Here is a 21,618-nt window from a genome sequence, read left to right on the forward strand (position 1 = left end):
AGCAAGTGCTGTTAGCGAGCACCTATGAAGGCCGGATCAGTACACGAGGGGGTGGGTGGCCAGCACCACGCCCGACCGCCTTTGTCTCCCTAGTGGCAATGTTTACACACCGCACCAGGTACTCATTTGAGGCTGAGTCGACCTAGGGGAGGCCCGGTACCGGTTCAGATAATCGTCACTGGTGTTGGCCGTGAGCAGGAATCGAACCCGAGTGGCCAGGTTCATAGCGCAGCATGCTAACCGCTACACTATCGCTCCCCACAGCGAGCACACACACACACACACGGGGGGGGGGGGGGGACAGCGAGCACACACACACACACAGGCTCGGTGACAACGAGCGGGACAGGCGCGTTGCGCACGAGCGCAAACAATCGGCGGCACCGCCACGGCCGGCGTCCGCGGCGCAACACACCGTAGGAGAGGAGCGTGATTTGTAAAAAATTATCGCAAGTAATAAACCCAAGCCAGACGATTGCCAATTACAGTGTGAATGTGAATTAAATTACGACACTCAATTACTGAAATGCGATCAATTATCTCGTTAATTTTGTAAGCTTGTTAATCGGTGGGGGGGGAGAGGCGGAGTGGATGAATGTCGTTTCTTTGTGTCTGATAGTTAATCGGTCGTAAGAATGTGTGCTATATAAACAGAGACAGGCCACATGTGCTATGATAACCGCGTGAATACTAAACGCACTGAATTATTATTTCTTATTAATTGTGCCACCCTCTTGGGAGAACAATGCACCACCAAGATCCTGGGTTCAAATCGAAGGGAGCTGCCCATGACTAAAGAGATCTCACACGCAGAGAATCGATGGTCGAGGCACGGTCACAAATAACCGCTCAACAACAGCGTGACGTTACACATGTCGTGTGTGTTTAGTTTCACCGAATTCAGCCGATTTCAGCGATAAGAATCGGAAATTGGATCAGTTTGCTTTCGTTGGCGTGAAGAAAATCATCGAGTGACACTTCAGTTCAGTGTTTCTCAGAGTGCGGGCCCAGGCCAACTGGTGATCCGTGACAATCCTCCAGGTGGACAATAGTGACAATGCTTATTATACCTTTTGCTTCAGACATTAATTCATATTTTACTTTAGATCTCTAAGATCTAAATGTCCCCCCCCACCCCGCCCTCCAAAAAAAAACTTATAGCTGCGCTAAAAAATGATGTTCCGGTAAATATGAACTATTTAGTATTCCTGTTATTTAGAGACAGGTGAATGCGTGTTGTCACCAGTGGTGGGGGGCTGTGTGGTGCACGCAAGTGTTTGCATCGGCCAAGTGGCCCGCGGGCCACAAACAGTTTAAGGCACACTGCTCTCGATGACTTTTTAATGGTCTTTCAAGCGACGTGGGTGTGCACTCACGCACACACCACAACAACAACAACCGCCATTCTTCACTAAGTGGCAGTTACATCACCACGGCGATCACGCAGAGCTAGAGACCCTCTGAGAGAGCCTGCCACGTGAAGTGTCAAAGATCTGCTAGCAGATATGTCAAGGGACAAACTCAGAGGTGTTATGGGTTAACCGAGATGACGGACAGATACACCGCCTGTGCTCCCCACTGTATCACCTTGCAGTGGTACAATTTTAGCCGCCCAGTGATCCGCTAGTTGTTGTGAGCATCCGACGTCACACTCCCCACATGCTCAAAAAAAATGAACCCCCGTACAGCCTTAACAGACTTTTGGGGCAAGTACTGTTAGCGAGCACCTATGAAGGCTGGCACGGTACACGTGGGGTGGGGTGGGTGGCCAGAACCATTTGTCTCCCCAGTGGCGATGTCCACACATCGCACCAGATACTCACTTGAGGCTGAGTCAATCTAGGGGAGGCCCAGGACCGGTTCAGATAATTGTAACCGGTGGTGGGCGTGAACGGGAATAGAACTCTGATCGCCGGGTTCCTAGCGCGGTGTGCTCACCACTACACTACCACTCCCCACTGGCACACACACACACACACATGCACACGCGCGCGCGTGCACCGGGCTATGTATAGAGACAGCCAGGTCCGTGTAGGTTGCACGGCCCCTTCTTCAAAATAGACTCGACGCTCGTGGGTGGTCAGCACCGTGCGGCAACGGCTGCGTGTGATGCGGCGACGAGCATACTTGCAAGAGCGCCGTTGCTCGATGACTGCGTCGCCGCGCGCTGCGAGAGCGACCGTAGGCTCGCTCGCTCGCGCGCGCACTCGCGGATGTTCATTTTGATTCGTTGCACGGATGGTCCCGTCTAATCGGTTGCCCGGCTGTCGCGCGAGGGAGATTCCTCGTGTTGCGAGCACAGCAGCGGCATATCAATCGAATAAAGTTTAATTGGTTATGTTTCAGGATAATACTTTTTTTTTATTTACACGCACAACTCTGTTGTCAATTGACTCCTGGATGAGGGCCTACCCCCCATGCTGTGCAGGACGTGGGGGTTATTTGACCCCCGCGTCAGTCGGTACGGGTTGTTGTTGAAGGTTGGGGGAGCACAGACGCGGGACCAAAGTACAGTACGACAATCGATGTTGCTGCACCGCTCTTTACCCCTCACGACTCGGTTTATTTGAACGCCGCTGGGCTGCCACGAGCTCCCTCTAGTTGCAAGCCCCTTCTGCCAACGGTGGCTTTAGCACGGCAATTGCAGGACTGCACCTTTGCCTCTCGCAACGCCACGCGTTGCACGCTAGCATTCCGATAGGCCGCCGACCGCCGCTCGGCTTTGCTCCCGCTGCGTACTAAAAGCGATTGCGCGCGGGAATAAGCAAACAGCGACGCGGAAACCGCTCTTCATCTTGCCCCCAAACAAGCGAAGTGAGAGAGCCGATCAATATCTGCGAGGACGCAATGTGGGGACGCCCCGACCGCTGAGCGAGCGACGTGCACTGCACATTGGCCGGATTTGCTCTGCCTATGGACGCGAAGCCGCTCTGCAACGTCTGCCCACTTTTTCGCCAACTCGTTCCCGATTCATTCCGTCTGCCAAACGGCAGCTGCCTTGAAAGATATTAAAAATAAAATAATCGCGTTCCCTCGGGCGTGCAGATGTCGGCGTTGAGAACGTTCAGAAGGGGAGGTGGGTCAGAGGTCACAGCGCTGAGCTGGTACCGTCGAGATCCCGGATTTAATGCAGGCAACTGGGTTTCATTACAACCCGAGTTCAAATCAAGGCAGCTGCCTATAATTATTAAACCGGGTTCTCAAGTGTAACGCGGACGTGGTCTCAGCCCGGTCACCAGTGATCGTACAAACAGCACCATCACAATCAATTTGGTTTCGTGCCGGAGAATTGCAAACATTGCTTTGACTGTCATGCGATGAACACTGCTGTGCCATGCCACAGAGAGCAGTGCCTCTTACTGCGTGCAACAGAGGTCACTTTGAAGGGATCTGCGATATATACTTGCGCGGGTCCTTCTCTGCACCACGGTACGAGAGTTCCCAATTGATGCTTTTACTCATTGTATGATGCCGCGAGCGAAATCAGGATAGAATTAGGGGAAAAGCCAACAACAAACATGAACACACGGACTAAAAAAATTATATTTCAATATATAAAAAAATTGTATCTCGGTTTTTTCATCTTCACTGATTTGTGCTAAATGTGTCAATACAATTTTGAGTCCGGCAGTGTCTCATATATGGCTGTTATCCATAATACCCGGTTAAGCAGCGACGTCGATTTAACAGGTTACACCCTGATGATGAGGCTCAGGGATGAGAAATGGACACGGGGGGGCGGGGGGACTATCTCAAATAAGCGCCAACGCAAAACCCTGATCCCATCTCCCGCCAACGATTGATTAGACGTATTCCAATGTTGGTTATTCAATAAACCTCATTATTTATTCACGTCCTTTTATAATTCTGCACATAATTCTCTTGTTATTATTCACGGGAAATGGAATAACACGAGCACGTGTGGACACGCACAAAGACAAAGACGCCCTTGGAAAGCCTGTAACAGGCTGGCGGGGCAAGTGCCGTCACGGCACGCGAGGCAGTTGGGTTGGCGAACACGATGCCCAGCCGTCTTTGTCTCCCCACTGGCGATGTTTACGCACCGAACCAGGTACTCATTTAAGACCTAGGGGAGGCCCAGGACTGGTTCAGATATTCGTCACTGATGTCAGCTGTGAGCGGGAATCGAACTCCATCTGCCAGGTTGGTGGCGCAAACCGCTAACCACTTAGCCACAGCTCTTCTCGGGCAAACATGCACGCACACGCACGCACACGCACGCACACGCACGCACACACGAGCACACATGAGCACGCACGCGCACACAGACACACACACGCACGCGTACGAAAGGCACATACACACACACACACACGAGCGTGCACGCACAGGCGATTAGGTCAATCCCTCTCATGTGGGATGAGGAGGCACCAATTGCACCCGCGTGCCCAAAGCCGCGTTAGCCCACGTGGCAATCCACCCCGAACCACGCGCTCGTTACACAACCGCACGCCTTCGCGAGAGCCAACCTGATCCAGAGCCTGCGGACACCTTCCCCGGCGCTCGTCAGTTTTAAACGCTCGCCGATCACGCAGCTGTCAGGCGATGATCTTTCTCCACTCGGGGTGTTTGCATTTAGTTTATCCTCGCGTCCCAACTCGGGCGACGAAGGCGGATCGCGGAGTAGTGGCTGACGACCTCGCCGGGAGACGGTTATCCACCGTCATCAAGATAATGTTTACAGTGCCCCGTCAATCCACTGCCACGTGTCGGCCTGCCCGTGGCGTGCTCGGTCACGGGCCTCGTTTGACCATACTTCACCGTGCAGCCGCTTGCGGGTTGGTGAATGAGGGATTGTCGGACCGATATTGCTCGCCACGAGTGTTAGCCATAGCTGGGAATTGAACTCAAGTAGCTGGGTTCATAGTATATTGTGCTAACCACTGTGTTGCTCATACAGCCCTGTTATAATAACAATATGAATGATGTCCTTTATTTACCGAGAAACGCCAAAGTGTCAAGACTCTTAATCAGGCGCGTGCTGCTGGGCCGTTCGGCCAGTTCCACCCACGAGTGATTGGCAAGTGCGAGTAAATCGGGGAACCCCGGAGAAGATCCACGCATACATGGGGAAACACTCAGGAGCTCGCTAAAAAGGGGCAAAGACCAATTGTATTATTGTCATCACAGATTTCCCAAACAACTTTTATCCGAATGAGCGGCACTCGTTGAAATAAAAGACGCGAACTGGAAACGGGGGTAAATATTTGTCAATGGGCTCTTGCCCGGTTAAGGGAAGGACACGTGACCCAACAAAGCGATGAGAGTGCAAGTCCCGTGGAGGCATCGCGGACGTGGCAATGCCACGACACGCACCACGCGGCAGCTTAGCGCCATCGCCACGCCGACGACACGCTCGTTCCCATGCCAAAAGCAGCCGCCGGCTCCAATCACTCGGAGAAACCTTCCCATCGATACGAGATACCGCTCCGCGAGCCGGCACGCCGCTCGTGGGCAGCTACCGGGTGAGGACTGTGTTCTCCCCTCTCTACCCACCCCCCCACTGCCCCCAACCATGCATGCAAAACTCAGCCAATTAGCAGTCGGCAAACGCTCGCAATAGACGACGGTGTACAAAGAAGCGAGTGAGAGTCGATGTTACATGACAGAGCGGTTTGTTAGGCACGGAGGCATTTTATCAGTGCGCCGCTGCAGATGTAAGCAGGATTTCAATTTTTAAAAATTCCAAAATTAGCCACAAGTTGCTAAACTGGGCCTATGCGTGACAATCATTGATCCCCTACGGGCAGACCAATGCCCCCAGGTCACTCTTGCAAATGAGACTTCATCCTGGTGTCTTGAATTCTCAGCTGGTTAAACAAAATTAACTTTCAAACTAAATTTAATTTGACACCGTATATTATTTTCGGCTGGCAAGAGAGAGAGAGAGAGAGATGCAGAGTCTCAGAAGTTATTGAAGTTTTACGAATTATTCACATTTTGCTCGAGTGTTTCACCCATTGATTAATCTTTTTCTTGATCCAAACACTTGGCGATGACGGACAAATTGGCGCAGTTCTGCGGCTCACACCGCCCCTCCCCCCCCAAAGCGATGACTGAGTTATCTTTTGAGGTGGCTGCCTGCATCATCTCTCCGTAACCGAGGCCAATAAAAACACGAGATTAAAAAAAAATGCACGGAGAGAGAGGGCAGCAATAAAAAAGCGGAAGTCACGTAATTGTTTATGTCAGTCGCAGTTTAATATTAATTTTTATTTTACGAAGGGCGTGCACCACAAATTGATGGATACACCTGCACGGCGGTGACTGTTTTAATAGGGGCGCTTGGGTAAACACATCGCGGATAACCCGATAACCCACGCCACGTGGCCGCACAAGCCACTGAGCAAACAGATGAAAGGGGGGGGGGGGTAACAAGAAAACGTCAACCGTTCGCAATTTATTCTCGTTTTTTTTCCTTCAATTTATTGTCACCGTCTTTTGTGCAGCTTTTAACTGCGCGAAAGGTTAGGGCGGTAAAAGGAATGCTTCACGGTACGCCCACTGGAATTTTAGGAGGCTAGGCAGACGATTTTTTTTAGGGATGAGTAATGCCGAGAGTTTTATAAAGCGATTAAAGAGTATTGCCCTCTTCAAACCAGAAAATGAGATACAGGGCCCGTTGAGGTGCGTGACACATTGCCTCTTTTGCGAGGGTGGCCTACCTGGGTCACACCAGGTTACAACTATAAAAACAATGCTCACTATTTTTTTTTATCCCCTGCCCTTTCAAAAAAAAAATTCCTCTCCTAGCATTTGGAATCTCAAGGCATTGTTTGGCTCGTGGAAAAAAACCGCAGGACCTACATCCATTTTTTTAAATAAACGCATTACAGCGGGTGATATGCACCGACGATTTAAAACCTTCTTATTTTCGGCACACCGGTGTGCTCCTATTCTTTAGTCGGTGTCCATGCGCGGTAGGAAGAGGTGTAACCCCCTCCCCCCGTCCACCGCCCCGTCCCTGTGCCGCTATTCATTTTAATTAGGTGATAACGCGGGGCGACACGGAGCTCGCTGGGTGAGGTCGAGCTCGACCCTGCCAGGCCACGTGTCTTTGTTTGCCGGACAGCAGGGGTGGTTTATCTGCCGGTCACCCGCCCGCCGCCCGCCGCTCTCTTCTTCCTATTTTAGTAACCGCGCCCGGCACGTGCGGCAGGCACGTGCGGCCCGGGCCCGGCCAACAACGTCACCGGGGGCAGCAACACCCACAACAACAGCAGCAGCAGTGAAACGTTCCTTTGTTCAATGCAGATCAGTTTTAATAAAAAAAAATTGATAATGATGATGATAGTAACTTACAGCCCCCTTTGTCAATCCACTGCTGGATGAAGGGCTCCCCACGCCGGTGTCTGCGCGTTTTGTAAAGCGCGTTGATCGGCAATGGGTATATTTATTAAGGCTCGGTTAGTGAGTTAGTGGACGTCTTCAGGCATAGCCTAGTGAATATCTGAGATGATGCCAGCCAAGGATGGAAGGTGGCAGTGGCGTCCCCGATGCACTAAGCCTACCCCGGACAGTATTTGAGATTATTTTAATTCTTCATTGATTTTAAAATATATATTATTATTGGTAGTGCGATTTCAATCCCACTTATAAATATGTATTCCCCCTAAATTCCAAAGTAATTAAAGTTGACAACCGTGGCCGCTTGTAAGTTTGTGCGACTACCCATAAATATGTTTAGATGCCAAATATGCAAGTGTAAATCCTTAAGCGGATTATCGACTTTACGTTTCAGACCAAGCAGAAGGAATGTTCGCAATATCGCAAATTTCGCGTAATCGTTTTTAATTGCTAAATATTTGTTTGCAGAAAAACACGACGCGTCCAAGGGCGAAAAGTGGCACGCAATGGGGTTCAAATGTTAAAATCGTGGCCGGAGATCCGGAGAGCCAGCGATCCCCGGTCATGTAGTTGGGGGGGATGAAGCGCTGGAGAGAAAACAGTCGATGCTTGGAATGGCAGAAGGCAGTAGAAGAAGGGGCAGACCACAGATGAGGTGGCTGGATGAGGTGGGCAGAGCACGACAAGTTTGACTCTTCCTGAACTGCGAGAGAAAGCGGGGGACGGAAGAAGAAGGTGGTGGTGGAAGGCACTGGTCATGGACGCGTCTCCAGAAGTCGGGGCCACGCCGACGGCACGAGGGTGGTGACAAGGTGCAGCGACCCCAGTGGGAGTGAGGGTTGAGCAATCTGCGAGCACGCTTGAAAAGCGAGCAACGGCTGCTGCGGACGGCGAGAAGAGCGATCGCGCGATTACTACGACCCGTCGATAAAATCGCAACGCGGAGATTAACGATAAAGCGCAGGGGCGACGCAGATCGCATGACCACATCGATAACCCGTGGGCGATGATAACATGCTCACCGCAGCTGAGCGTACAAACAGAGTGTACCAGCCCCACTTACAGCCGGCGAAATGTTTACACTTTAAGAAGGTCTCAACAGCCTCTTTGTTGCGCTGATCCCCAAGTAAAAAATTCACACCCCAACGCGGATCAAAACGAGCCAGCCCGGCCCCGACGCCGACAGATTAACCCCGTGCACTCCTACTTACGATCACTGCGACCGCACAGCACAAAGCGCAAGAGTGAATTGACGGCGACAGAGTGTCGTGCCGACGGAGCCAATTTCTAGGGTCCCCACGGTGAGCCCGGTGGTTAAACGCGATGCGCGGTGAACCTTGCAAACCAGAAATCGATTCGCGGCCACGGTTATAACATCAGTGGCGAGTGATAAACGAACCGGTCGTAGGTGTTCCCCATTCAGCGCGACCTGTGCTGACCAGCTTGGACAAGAAATGGTCAAACAGCCCCCATGATGGACACGGCGCGGGCGAGGCCTTCGTGCAGAGGTAGATGTACAGAGCACTGTACGTCGCATGCACTTTCCATGACCGTCGCACGCCATGTGGGTGTAAATATGGATTGATGTTGAACGCAAAGTGCATCTCCCTTATGCCTGACAGTGGGGATCATCATCTTCATCATCAGCAGTGATCAATTCACGGCTGGTTGAAGCCCTCCCCGAGACGTCTCCATCTCTCCTTATCCTGCGATGGATCGTGAGAGATGGTGACAGCTCAATGCGATGGCGATTATCTACCCCCGGTCTACATCGGAGCTGTCGGGGAATTAAAGATAACCACCGAGACTGCCGAACTGAGCGCAAACGCCAGCGTATCAAAAATTTCAATTGATAGAGCGTCTAAAAGCAATCACGTCTTGGGATGCTTTACCAAAATGTCATTTTTATTAAATGTGCATTTGTGTAGAAGGGGGGTTGGGGGTTCAATTTCACTCACCCAGACATCTCACTCATCGGACCCACCTTGGGGTGGCTCAACTTTAGCGGCTCAAATTGCTTGACGTGGCCAATAAGATTGAATTTTGTGTTTAGAGTTTAAAATGAGTGTGGTTTATCAAGTCAGTGACTGCTATTGGCCGTGTAAATACATCGGTAGGACTGACGTTTTGCGACTTTCGGTTGTATACGGACTTGTTGCTCTGGCTCATATACTCTCACGGCTGGGAATCACAGCAGCATCCGAGACCCAGAACCACCACCACCAAAAAAACGAGAGGACAGTGACAGAGGCAGGCAGGGAGAGAGGCATGGCACAGGGAGAGAGAGAGGGTCAGTGAAAGTAGCAGCAGCAGAGGGAGGAAGAAGCTCGTCATTGAAGAGGAGTGAGGAGGCGAAAAAAAAGAGGAGATGGAGAGAGGAGAGGGGGGAGGAAGAGGAATGGAACGAGAGGCATGGAGGGGAGGAAGGGGAGAGGAACCAGAGAATCTTCCTCCTCCTCCCACACGATATTTTATTACGTGGCGGGCCATCGCCAGGTTAGGTGAGAGAGTCTTGATGGTGGTGGTGATGGCGATATTGTCGACTATGTAAATGATGATGGGGGTGATGATGGTGATGATGGTTATAATGGTGATGATGATGGTGACGATGGTGGTGATGATGGTAGTGGTGGTGGTGGTGGTGACGGTTGTGATTGTGACGGTTGTGATGGTGGTGATGGTGGCACGTTGACAACAATAACGGTGCACAGTAAGTGATATTGTAATGATGGTGGTCCTGGCCGTGGTGGCTGGGTGGTGGTGGTGATGTCGCTGCTGCAGGAGCTGATGATTATGACGACGGTGTTGATAATGATTTATGTTGCTGTTGTTGGTGGTGGTGATGATGATGGTTGGCGATGGTTGTTGACCCTCGGATTGCACAGCGTGCAGTGGTGTATGGGAATATTTACGTGGGGATTCTGTGCAGGGAATTTGCAAGCACACAAATCATCTGCGCAAGTCTTCATGGAGCAGCAGCAGCAGCAAAATCAGCAACAGCAGTAGCATCATCAGTCGCATTGCTGGCATAATCGTCTCTCGTATTAAATCACCATGATCGTTACCTTCGCCATCTGTATAATCTTAACTGTCCACTATCCGTCATCATAATCAGCTCCACTATCCATAAGGAATATCACAGCATCATTGCTGCTGCTGGTAATGACCACGACCACCATCATGATCACAGTCATCATAAATTATAATATACAACACTCACATCATCTGTACACACTTCCATGATTATCAACGCTTGTTATCATCAATCGTTACCATAATACACACATATATAATAGCCCAGTTAAAATAATAAGCATGCCTCCTCCTGGTGCATCTCCAAATAGATGCTTACAGCCTTCTATGATTACATCTCTGTAAATCTCCCAACTTCATGTATCCTTGGTCTCTCCTGATAGATAGCGAACTCCCATCTCTCAACGCATCTCTCACCACCCTCCTCCTCTTCCTCCTCTCAGTCCACATTCATCTCAGTGCGCATGTCCCAATCTTATCAAAACGTTTAAAGCCAGAGGGATTCATTGCTGCCTCCGTGCAGTTTTGCCATTCTTCTGTGTGCTGTTTGTGATGTCCGTCTGTGTGTTGCCTCGCTGTCTTTTTTGGTTTGGCCATGTTTTTGTTTATTGTAGTACGGAGTTAGACTGATGGCCTTAATCTTAGTTGTCTTGTGGTTGTTGTTGGTGTTTGACTTGCATCCCACTGGGATTTTTGCACACAGCGTTGGTGTACGGTGCAATCTCAGGAATATTTTGATGTTTTTTTCCTGGATTTTCTGTTTGCACAGTCACATAGTCACTTTAAGATGTTTTCTTGTTCACGTTTTTGTTTTTTGCGGTTGCACCCGATTCAAGAGCCGAATAGCTCACAGGGCTATACCAAATAAATGGAACTATGAACCAACAACAACAACAAGCGCCAGGGACAGCTAGGATAGCACCACCAACAACAACCACAACAAGCGACAGGGAGAGCAGGAACAACAGCAGCAGCAGCACCACCACCACCAACAACAAGCGCCTGGGACAGTCGGGACAGGACCACCACCAACAACAACAACAAGCGCCAGGGACAGCTGTGATAGCACCACCAACAACAACCACAACAACAAGCGCCAGGGAGAGCCGGGAAGACAGCACCACCACCAACAACAACAAACGCCAGGGACAGCTGTGACAGCACCACCACCACCAACAACAACAAACGCCAGGGACATCACACCCACCAACAACAACACCAAGTGCAGGGACAGCCGGGATAGCACAACCATCACCAACAACAACAAACGCCAGGGACAGCACCACCACCAACAACAACAACAAACGCCAGGGACAGCACCACCACCAACAACAACACCAAGCGCCAGGGACAGCTGTGATAACACCACCACCAACAACAACAACAAGCGCCAGGGACAGCCGGGACAGCACAACCACCACCAACAACAACAACAAGCGCCAGGGACAGCCGGGACAGCACAACCACCACCAACAACAACAAGCGCCAGGGACAGCACCACCACCAACAACAAGCGCCAGGGACAGCTGTGATAGCACCACCAACAACAACAAGCCCCAGGGACAGCACCACCACCAACAACAACAACAAGCGCCAGGGACAGCCGGGACAGCACCACCACCAACAACAACAACAAGCGCCAGGGACAGCTGTGACAGCACCACCACCAAGCACCAACGAGCCACACGACATCAATGGGGGAGGCTGGAGCTACAAACATAATGGGTAGCAACCGTGTTGTTCGTTTGGCATGACATGAATGCCTCTAACAAAGCAGGGGGGGGGGGGGGTTCCCGAACCGGTTCGTCTGGTTTATTAATCCCACATTCAAACCCTGGCGATTGAAGATGCCCCCCCCCCACCAAAACATTCCGACGTGACGTCACAAGAGGAAATATGACGACATTTCCAAGCTATTCTTTATGTAAAGTGCTTTAGGTTATTTTTGGTGCTATAAATGTCCACGTGATAAGCCACTTGGTTGAACTGTCACTTGTGGCCTGGTCGCGTCTGAAATAAGAAGCCAATAGCTCAGTGGGCTTTACCTGTCTGGTATATTTGTTGCTGTATTTGTAGATGTTTTTAAAGTGATTTGTTTACCTCCCCTATAGGTTGCAGTCCTGTCTGATTTTTTTGTATTGTGTGTTGTTGTAACGTTCTGCCTCGCCCCGACTGGAGTAAGAGAGCTATGTGAATACGAGTGGCATAGCTCAAATTCCTCCAGTGTACAGATTCTGACGGCGTTCCTCATACGTGGGGAGAGGTAGAGCAAATTGGAATTGGCACTTAAATCAATACGCAAGCGCTGTTAGACAACACCTTACACCTTGATTTAACAATGAATACATTTAAATACGCGGCGAGATTTTAAATTCCACATTGCATTGTTATAACTGATTCATTAATTATCTCAACAGGGTTCAAGCTAAAATTATAACTTGTTCATGACGTGTAAATAACACGGCTCCTGCACCGCTTGGCCCAAGTTCACCTGGAAAGACAAAGGTGGCCTCAGTGGGGCCTCACCTGGTCATCACAATGGCATTTGAATGTATTAAGGAATTTGCAATGCTTATGTACCAAAGACTTATGACTGTGTACCTGTATGAATGAACAACACACATTTCAACCCCTTATCAGTGCCCTACCTTATTACAGCCCAATTCAAACCTTATTGGTCACCCCGTGTCCTTATAAAACTCAACGTTCATCCTACAAAGGTCCCATCACAAGGGAGAAACACAAACAAATAGACAAAACAATGTTGCCCGTATTGATACGGCTCTACGTCATATGGACCTGAAAACTCAATTTAACTGTACAAGAATACGGGGTAAACAGTGTGGGTTGACAGGTATGGTACTATACACTACACTACTATACACTATACTCCTTGGTTCTTTCGGTAAAGTCACTATACACTACTATAAACTACATTATAAACTACACTTTAAGTTTCCCGTATTGAAACGGCTATATGCTGTATGGGCATGAAAACTCAATGTCCCAGTAGAAGAATGGGTTGTAAGGTATGTTGGTATGTATGTTGAACTTGTGTCGCACCGTACCAAGCCGGAGGTGTGCTGTTAACGTATTCAGTAATTCTTCAATAAAGTATCATAATTAACTTTTGAAAAATCTACACATTCATCAATAACACTGTATGTGGGGGATAAAATAAAAAAAATACAATATCAAGTAAATGATTTATATGATGTGAAGGCCCGTTGCCCGAAGCGTCGTATTATATATTTTTTCTGTTTAAGGTTACCATGTTGACAATTGTGTTTTTTGTTGTTTGTGCTTTTGAACCACTGCCAACAACAGCATCACCGACTAATTCGTTTTATTATTATTATAATAATAATGATAGATAACCTCACGTCCTTTATGTACGGGACTGAATATTTCTTAAATAAAATATTGATGAGTTAATACTGTCATGAACTTGTGCTGGTTACGTACTTCATATTTTTAAGAAAAATTCTGATTCTAGTCTGCTCAGGAAAAAAACATGCGATTTAGATTTCGATTTAAAGCTTTCGTGACTGCAAGGATTCATCTTCTTTGGTTCTTTCGGTAAAGTCACGTAGAATGAGAATAAAATAATAAATTAATACAATAAAATAACACAAGGAACAGACCTGTCGGGACGACAGAGCTTCAATGAACGTTGTTAAGATTCGTAGCGTCTTTTAAGCTGGTTTAGAGAAGTGAGGCACCTTGACAAAGGGGTTTACATATCAAACAGGAGAATTTAGCATTGAAATAGCTGAGTAATTAGCTTGTGACTGGTCATAGAAATAGCTATGTTAAAGTCAAAGCCTACACATCCACAGAGGCACCTAGTACAAATCAAACAGGGGAATTTAGCATTGAAATAACTGAGGGATTAGCTTGTGACTGGTCATAGAAATAGCTATGTTAAAGTCAAAGCCTACACATCCACAGAGGCACCTAGTACAAATCAAACAGGAGAATTTAGCATTGAAATAGCTGAGTGATTAGCTTGTGACTGGTCACAGAACTGGCTATGTTAAAGTCAAAGCCTACACATCCACAGAGGCATCTAGTATAAATCAAACAGGATAATTTAGCATTGAAATAACTGAGGGATTAGCTTGTGACTGGTCATAGAAATAGCTATGTTAAAGTCAAAGCCTACACATCTACAGAGGCACCTAGTACATGGACGCCAAAGGGGCTGCAACAACTCGACTATCATATAGTAAACCGATGTGAAAAAAACCTAAGTCTAAATTACATCAATATAATAAATGTACTCAATATATTCTTCAATAAGCTGAGCTATTAACAGTAACTGGGTATACACTACACTATATAATGAATACCATATAGTAAACCAATTAAAACTAAAATATAAACTACCTCAATGTTATCAATAAACTCTATATATTCTCCAATCAGCTAAGCTACCAACAATAAGTCGTTATATATCACAATGCTATATGGCGAAAAAATGGGTAGATTCTTACCCTCAACCTCAGCACCACGGATAGCTACGAGCCCCGTTCAGACGGACGAGTTCATCAATGGTCGGAACGGAGGAGGGGGAGAGAGACAGCTGCGAGGCGCTGTTATACTCCATGTTGTAAACCATACCATTAACCGTGGTGTGAGAGGTATTAAGAGTCAATGCCAGCGAAAGAGCTGCGGTCTGAAGGTCATCGTAAAATACAATTAATTAAGAACCGAAATGGTTTAAAACATCTTTCCAATGGTTACTAAGCCAGAATCCATCTTCTCGGTTGAAATTGTCTCTGTGCTTGTATATGTGAATGGCCTCATGAACGAATCTCTCATGGTAGCCGGTTGGTTTGCAAAGAACCTCCGTCTTGGAGAAGTCAATGTCATGTGAGCCCACTGAATTATAACAGTGATCTGCCACGGCAGAGGAGTTCGTTCTACCGTGTTTCAAGTCTGCTTTATGTTCGCGGATGCGGTCCGCGATTTAGAGTTTACAATTTATTGGAGTGGTTGACGTGACAATATGAACTGGGTCATTTCCACGACACGTGGAGTTGCCCTTGTTTGAAGCCCGTGGCTGTACAGATTCAAAGTCCACGTGGGCTTACTCCAAGTCCAGGTGGGCTTACTCCAAGTCCAGGTGGGCTTACTCCAAGTCCAGGTGGCTTAATCCAGTCCACTTTTCCGGGTTATAAAATCCCCGTCACTCAAACGCGCAGGACACGGCACGCATCTCCAATGCAGTCCGCTGACTGGCAAATGCAGTAAGCGGGACTGGCATGCACTCCAGAATCCAGATTCAATACACCACGGCTGATACGGCTCCTCTTTAAAGACCGAAGGCTTCACCCCGCCACCTTAACTCGAAATGGTCGTAAAAAAATAGAAAGTATCTATCAATGATCCCCTGATGTGCGAGCTCGGTTTATATTACAGAATAACAGAACTGATGGGAAAAAATGTGTGAAATCCTTGCGAATGCTTATTTGGTTTTATTTTAATGTGATTAGAAGGGTTGCAGGGTAATTTTGTGCTGAAACGCTAAAATAAATTAAACCCTTAATACATTAATCTGAGTCACTCGCACGCGGGGCCCTGATGATAATAAACAAAGCTCAATAGGCCTGGCACAGGCAATGGGCACAGGCCTTCATTAAGGGACTCATTAACTCGGCTGTGGATAGCTAAGCCTCAAAATGCTCAACTGTAAAACCCCGAAGAAGTACTTTAAAAAATTCCACTGTTCAACTTCAACGGAGGAATTTTTATATTAAACTCAATAAATTGCCATAGCAGCAAACCGTCCGCACGCCAACTTCTAAGAATACATGAGTAATGGTTTTTGTTGTTCTTTTAATCAGGATTTAAATTCGGGATGACTGCTGGCAACTACAACTGACAACCGCGTGCAAGTTACCGCACACAAGGGGAAATGCGACTGCGTACATCATCGGTCACTCGCCCACGTGACCGATAATTATGCAGGGAGCTCGTTCGCTAACGCTGGAAGAGTGTCATTCTGGCAAGACCGCTGCAAGGCAATTATCAGCATGCCGATGAGCTAAATCAAATCATAACCACCACCCCCCCGTAGATCCAATGTCGCCCGTTGCGTGTTGGGCAGCAGGTGTCACGTGGAGGGACGAGGGCCGATAGGCGACACTGGTGATGGAATGGCAGCCAAGGGAGGGGAAGGGAGGGAATGCGCCCGAGAGGACGCACGTGTGTATGCAAGTTGATCTTCTTTCGCACCGTGCGTAGCCAACCGTGCTAATTGTAAGGGGCGGGAAATCACGGCGGAGACGGAGCGATGAGGTCAGCTGATGCGCGTACGAGTGAGATGGAACCATGCATCACAGGACCATGCAAGTGATGGAAACGGGGGAGAACTTCATCCAGCAGTGGAGAGAAAATGGATGTCGATGATGATTAAGTAGTAATAATAATAAGAATACACTCAATGTTTAACTATTTAAAAAATAAATGACAGCCCTCTGCCAAACCAGTGGAAAATAAGGCCTCCCCCACACCGAGTCGTCATCATACTTCGCCACGCTGGTCAGCATGAGTTGGTGAAGGGGGGGGGGGCACATAGTCCCAGTTCCGACATTGCTCTCCAATGATGATGTCTACGTTCAGGAATTGAACTCAAGCGACAGGCTCATCGCACAGCGCACAAATCGCTGCACCGTCCCCACTTTCTACCCCCCAACTGGAAATTAACGCAAATTAATTATTTTCCCAAAATGTTAACATCTGTCATGGTATAAGTGTCCCGAAATATCGCGCGCGATGACTCGCGTGTCTTCGCCTCCGTTTATTAAATTTTGTTTGCCTGGGCCATGGCCCAGTGAGCCCAATGGGATTGCAAAGGAAGGCGAGCACACGGGTGCCACAGGGCAAAATAACAACTGCGGTGAGACCTTAACATCAAAGGTGGGTGGGGGGGGGTATGTTGAGATGCACCACAACCAAAAACAGTTCTTGAATAAGTATTGATTCGGTGACACGGACCCCAACAAAAACAGCCCATTCGTATTTAACAATAGGCAGCCGGGATCTACGCCTGCAAACAACACGAGGCACGGCAGGCAGGCAGGCTGCTACTTCCATCGCAGAGCCACACTCTGCGATGGAGGTATCAGCCTGGGCTGTGTGGCGACTTCAATTCGGGTGGCCGGCGTGCTCCACCTCGAGCTTCGTGAATTGCGCGTGTCGCGTGTAAACACGACGTCTATAAATAAAGAGCCCGTTGTCAATCCGTTGCTGGTGTCATTGGCTCCCCCCCCCCCGCGCTGTTTCATTCACGGAGATTTTGTATTTATTCATCATACTTCAGCACGCTGGACTATGCACGTTGGTGATGGGGAGTGCAGCACAGAACAGGTTTTAGATATCGCGCACCACCGATGTTTGCCATAGCCTGGGGAATCAAACTCAGGTTGCCAGGTTCATAGTGCGGCGAGTTGGAACGATGGTTACACCACTTCAACGCAGGTCGACGCAACATCATCAGACAATCGCATTGCTACGTAGGATTTAGGGGCTGTTGTTGCAATGCCTTCTAAAACCCTTTAACACGAAACCTCAAGAGAGCGACTTACCTTCCATAAAAGGCAAAGTGATCTCATGCTGCTGCTCAAATACGCAATAAGACAATGCTCATCTCCTGTCTACAGCCCTGAGCCAAAAGAGTACATGTCCACGTTCCTCTGACAGGGGCGGGTCACTCCACTGGACAACCAATGTTGGATTCCACTAAAAGTGGTACTTATTTTGTCATGACTGGGCTAACCTTCTGCAACGGGTCTTTAAGAAGTCACCGATAACATGCATTTTTACGTCAAATCACTTCCAATAAAACATTTATTGATACTTGAGGGCTTACGTTTTGACACTCTTTTATGCCAGCGTTTGGAAAGCTTGTTATTTTGTGATGATGGTTACTTGCACGTCCAAAGGCAGCCTTCACCTTAAGAGTTCAGGTAAACGAAGTTCAAGGCGTGACCCAATAAGTGAAAGCTGTGAAACATTTTCACCTCAAAGTCATAAAAAGGGGAATGAGCCCCAAGTGTGGTTGCTTTTATGACCCCCACACTGTCAAAAAGTTTCCCCAGCTGTGACAGCACTCACAACGCCACCACCACAACCACCACCACCAGAACAAAGACCCCCCCCTGTTTCGGAGACTGTGAGTGGCTAAGCACCCATCAATGCTGACGCTGGGTACAAGGCGTTGGTGTGGCCGGCGCTTTCCCCGGACGCGTTTGACGGTTGCGTGCCGCGATCAGGTGCTGAGTGTCCAGGTACGGACTTCTAATATCATTCACCAATGATGCTAGCCGTGGCCAGGAATGGAGCTCGGATGGCCACAAGAAAGACAAAAATTTCCCCTATAGCCTTAAGAGTGTTGGGGCAAGTGCTGTTAGCGAGCAGCACCTATGAAGGCCGGCACAGTAAGTATGGGGGTGGGCGGTCAGCATCACACCGCATTTGTCTCCCCAGTGGTGATGTTTGCACACCGCACCTGGGACTCATTTGAGGCTGAGTCGACCTAGGGGAGGGCCAGGGCCAGTTCAGATAATCGTCACTGGTGCGGCGATGAGCGGGAATCGAATGCAGCGTGCTAACCATTACTCTCCCCACGCTACACACATACGTACATACACGCACGCCAAGAAAATCACCTCACGCCTTGGATCATGTGAACATACGGCGCGCGGAAAGGCATTTTTATTTAATCTTATTTTACTACTGTTTGCAGTACGCTTTTATTGATCCATTATCAGATTTGACCTCGTGTTACGTGTGGTGCACTGTATGCCTTTAGTGACCGACATCTCACTTGCAAACTTGTTGACTCAATGTGCTCTCCGCTGGGCTGAGGTTTTACTGATACCTCTATCTCCCTCCCCACCATGCTCTCACGGGGAACCCACTGCCGTCGAAGGTCATGGTCCAATGAACAACATGAAGCACACACTCCCCCCCACCCCCCTATTTAAATGTATATCCTCTCCGTACCCCTATGCCCCCCGCAGCCCATAACCCCTCCGTCTATCCCAACCCCCTTTTCTAGGTCACATTGCACTGCCTGCACTCAACAGCTACCGGTCATGACTGAACTTTTTGGTAGCCTTAGTGTGGCTCTATGAGCCACAGCGATTAACACCGAACCCAGCAGCATATTGAGGTGGGGATGAGCCTTGGTGAAAGGATTTAAATGGGTGCCTCCCCCACCCCTGTCCAATTTGCCCGACTCTTCACAGCCTGTCATCTGGGCCCCTCTAGCTCATGGGCTTTGGCCCAGTTGCACCAATGTAAGCCTTTTTGTCTCGAAGCACGTTTTGAGTCTGCGGGTCTTTATGCAAGTCTAGGGGTCTCTGTGCGAGACTATGGATACCTGCGTGAGTCTACGCAGCTCTATTTGAGCCTACGAGTCTCTGTTAATCGATGCGTCTCGTTGTCGGTACGTGTAGGTCTATGGCTCTTCATGCAAGTCCACGGGACTCGATGCCAAACTCCCCCTCTCCAAAGCCCGGGCGCCTGGGCCCTCCTCCCCGGTGCGGCCGCACCGCCTGCGCACACACCCCACTCTCCGGCCAAAGACGCCGGGGCGCCCTCGAGCTCACCTGGACGATGTCGAGCACCATGCCGGCGGCGACCATGCCGAACCCCGCCAGCAGGAAGGGCAGCAGCACCTGCATGCCGATGGAGAAGGCGGACTCCTTGTGGGTGCCGTGGGCGTCAGCTTCGGTGCTGCCCACGTCGTCGCTCTCCGTGGCCTGGCTGCCGCTCTCGAGTAGGGCGTCCTCCTCCTGGGCGCTGCGCACCTCCGCCAGCTCCACGCCCTCCACCTTCCGGCCACCGCCGCCGCCGCCGCCATCAGCGCCAGGACTTTCCTGTCGGTCACCTGTCGGGGGGGGGGGGGGGGGGGGGCGGGTACGGTATTGGCGGGGTGAGCTCGCAGCGTATTCGTTTGTTAATGCACCTGCTTATTGGGAATAAACTAATTGTCATTTCCATAACCGAGTAATTTTATTAGACAGAATTTCCATTTAAATATTAAATGTATTTTTTATTGAAAACATTACTGTCCATCTCTCCATATAGTATTCAGACGTTTAACCCTTGATACTTCCATTCGTTCATCTATCCATTCGTTATTATTTATAATAAACAAATGATTAATTAAAATACACTAACAACAAATTTAGCTCACTGAACGGCTTGTGCTTGTTGGTGTACACGTTGCAATTGGTTTTCCGTTTTTTCCGCATTAATTTAAACGCGTGAAGACGAGACCGCTTGTCTCAACAAATCCAACACACTGACATCCAATCGCTACGTCCACATGATAACAAGAGATGTTTAGATTCCAATGGCCTCCCGCGCTCCCTGACTTACGTTACCCAGCAGAAAATTCGGGACCAGTTTCGACCCTCCTAAGTCTCAGCAGAGTCTAAACTAAAACTAACAAAAAAACGATGCTTATTTTACCAGGTAAGACCAATTGAGCTGTATAGCTCTTTTTCAGAAGCGATCTCACCACAACTGGTAGCTCAATTAAGTGGTTTATCACGTGGAAATGTATAGGAGCCAAGTACTCTAAACGTATGTTTCTAAATGTGGAGCGGAAAACCGGGAGGACCCGAAGAAAAAAATGTTCACGCAACCATGGGAGAGAGACACGCAAACTCCAAATATTCAAGCATCAGGGTCGGGATCGAACCCACGACCTCTTGTATACCAGGCAAGGTAGTCAGCATCTCACCAGCTCATTATTGTTTTGGGGTCGATAAAAACGAGCACCACTTTGTGGGATGTTAACAATCACACAATGCGATTGCCTCCCCCCTCCGCCCTCCCCCCCCCAAAAATGCGGAATATCCACCGCTGGCATTGGGCCATCAGTGATGAAGAATGCCTCTGCAAGACTCAACTGAGCGGGATTCCACTTTGACTTATAACTCAAAGCATAAGCACAAACCTGCCGCAATAAAAAAAACCTTTCATGCGCTGGAACAAAAAGATGAAAGAACCGAGTTGACAACGGTGCCCAAGCGTGCACACGCAAAAAACCAATCCCGACACAAGCCGAAAGTGCAACTTGCAGTCACCAGTTACAAACCCTGGGCCCACGCAGTAATGCCACTGCCCTTCTGGCTGTCGCCTGACGAGGCTGGTTTTAATTACCGGCGAAACATCACGGTACTCGAACTGTTAATG

General features: G+C 48.9%; 1 protein-coding gene across 8 annotated transcripts in view; it reads right to left on the reverse strand.

Moving 5' to 3' along the window:
• The window catches only part of LOC116942442 (solute carrier family 41 member 1), a 108,480-nt gene that overhangs the window by 76,793 nt on the left and 10,069 nt on the right, over positions 1 to 21,618 (reverse strand). For all 8 annotated transcript variants that reach the window (XM_032954372.2, XM_032954371.2, XM_032954366.2 and 5 more), the window contains exon 3: positions 20,022 to 20,302. In XM_032954372.2, coding sequence (XP_032810263.2) covers positions 20,022 to 20,302 — 281 coding nt within the window. The remainder of the gene's footprint in view (positions 1 to 20,021; positions 20,303 to 21,618) is intronic.

The sequence above is a fragment of the Petromyzon marinus genome, chromosome 14 (genome assembly GCF_048934315.1).
Source record: "Petromyzon marinus isolate PM22_M1 ecotype Great Lakes invasive population chromosome 14, UKy_Petmar_22M1.pri1.0, whole genome shotgun sequence".
Classification (NCBI taxonomy): Eukaryota; Metazoa; Chordata; class Hyperoartia; order Petromyzontiformes; family Petromyzontidae; genus Petromyzon; species Petromyzon marinus.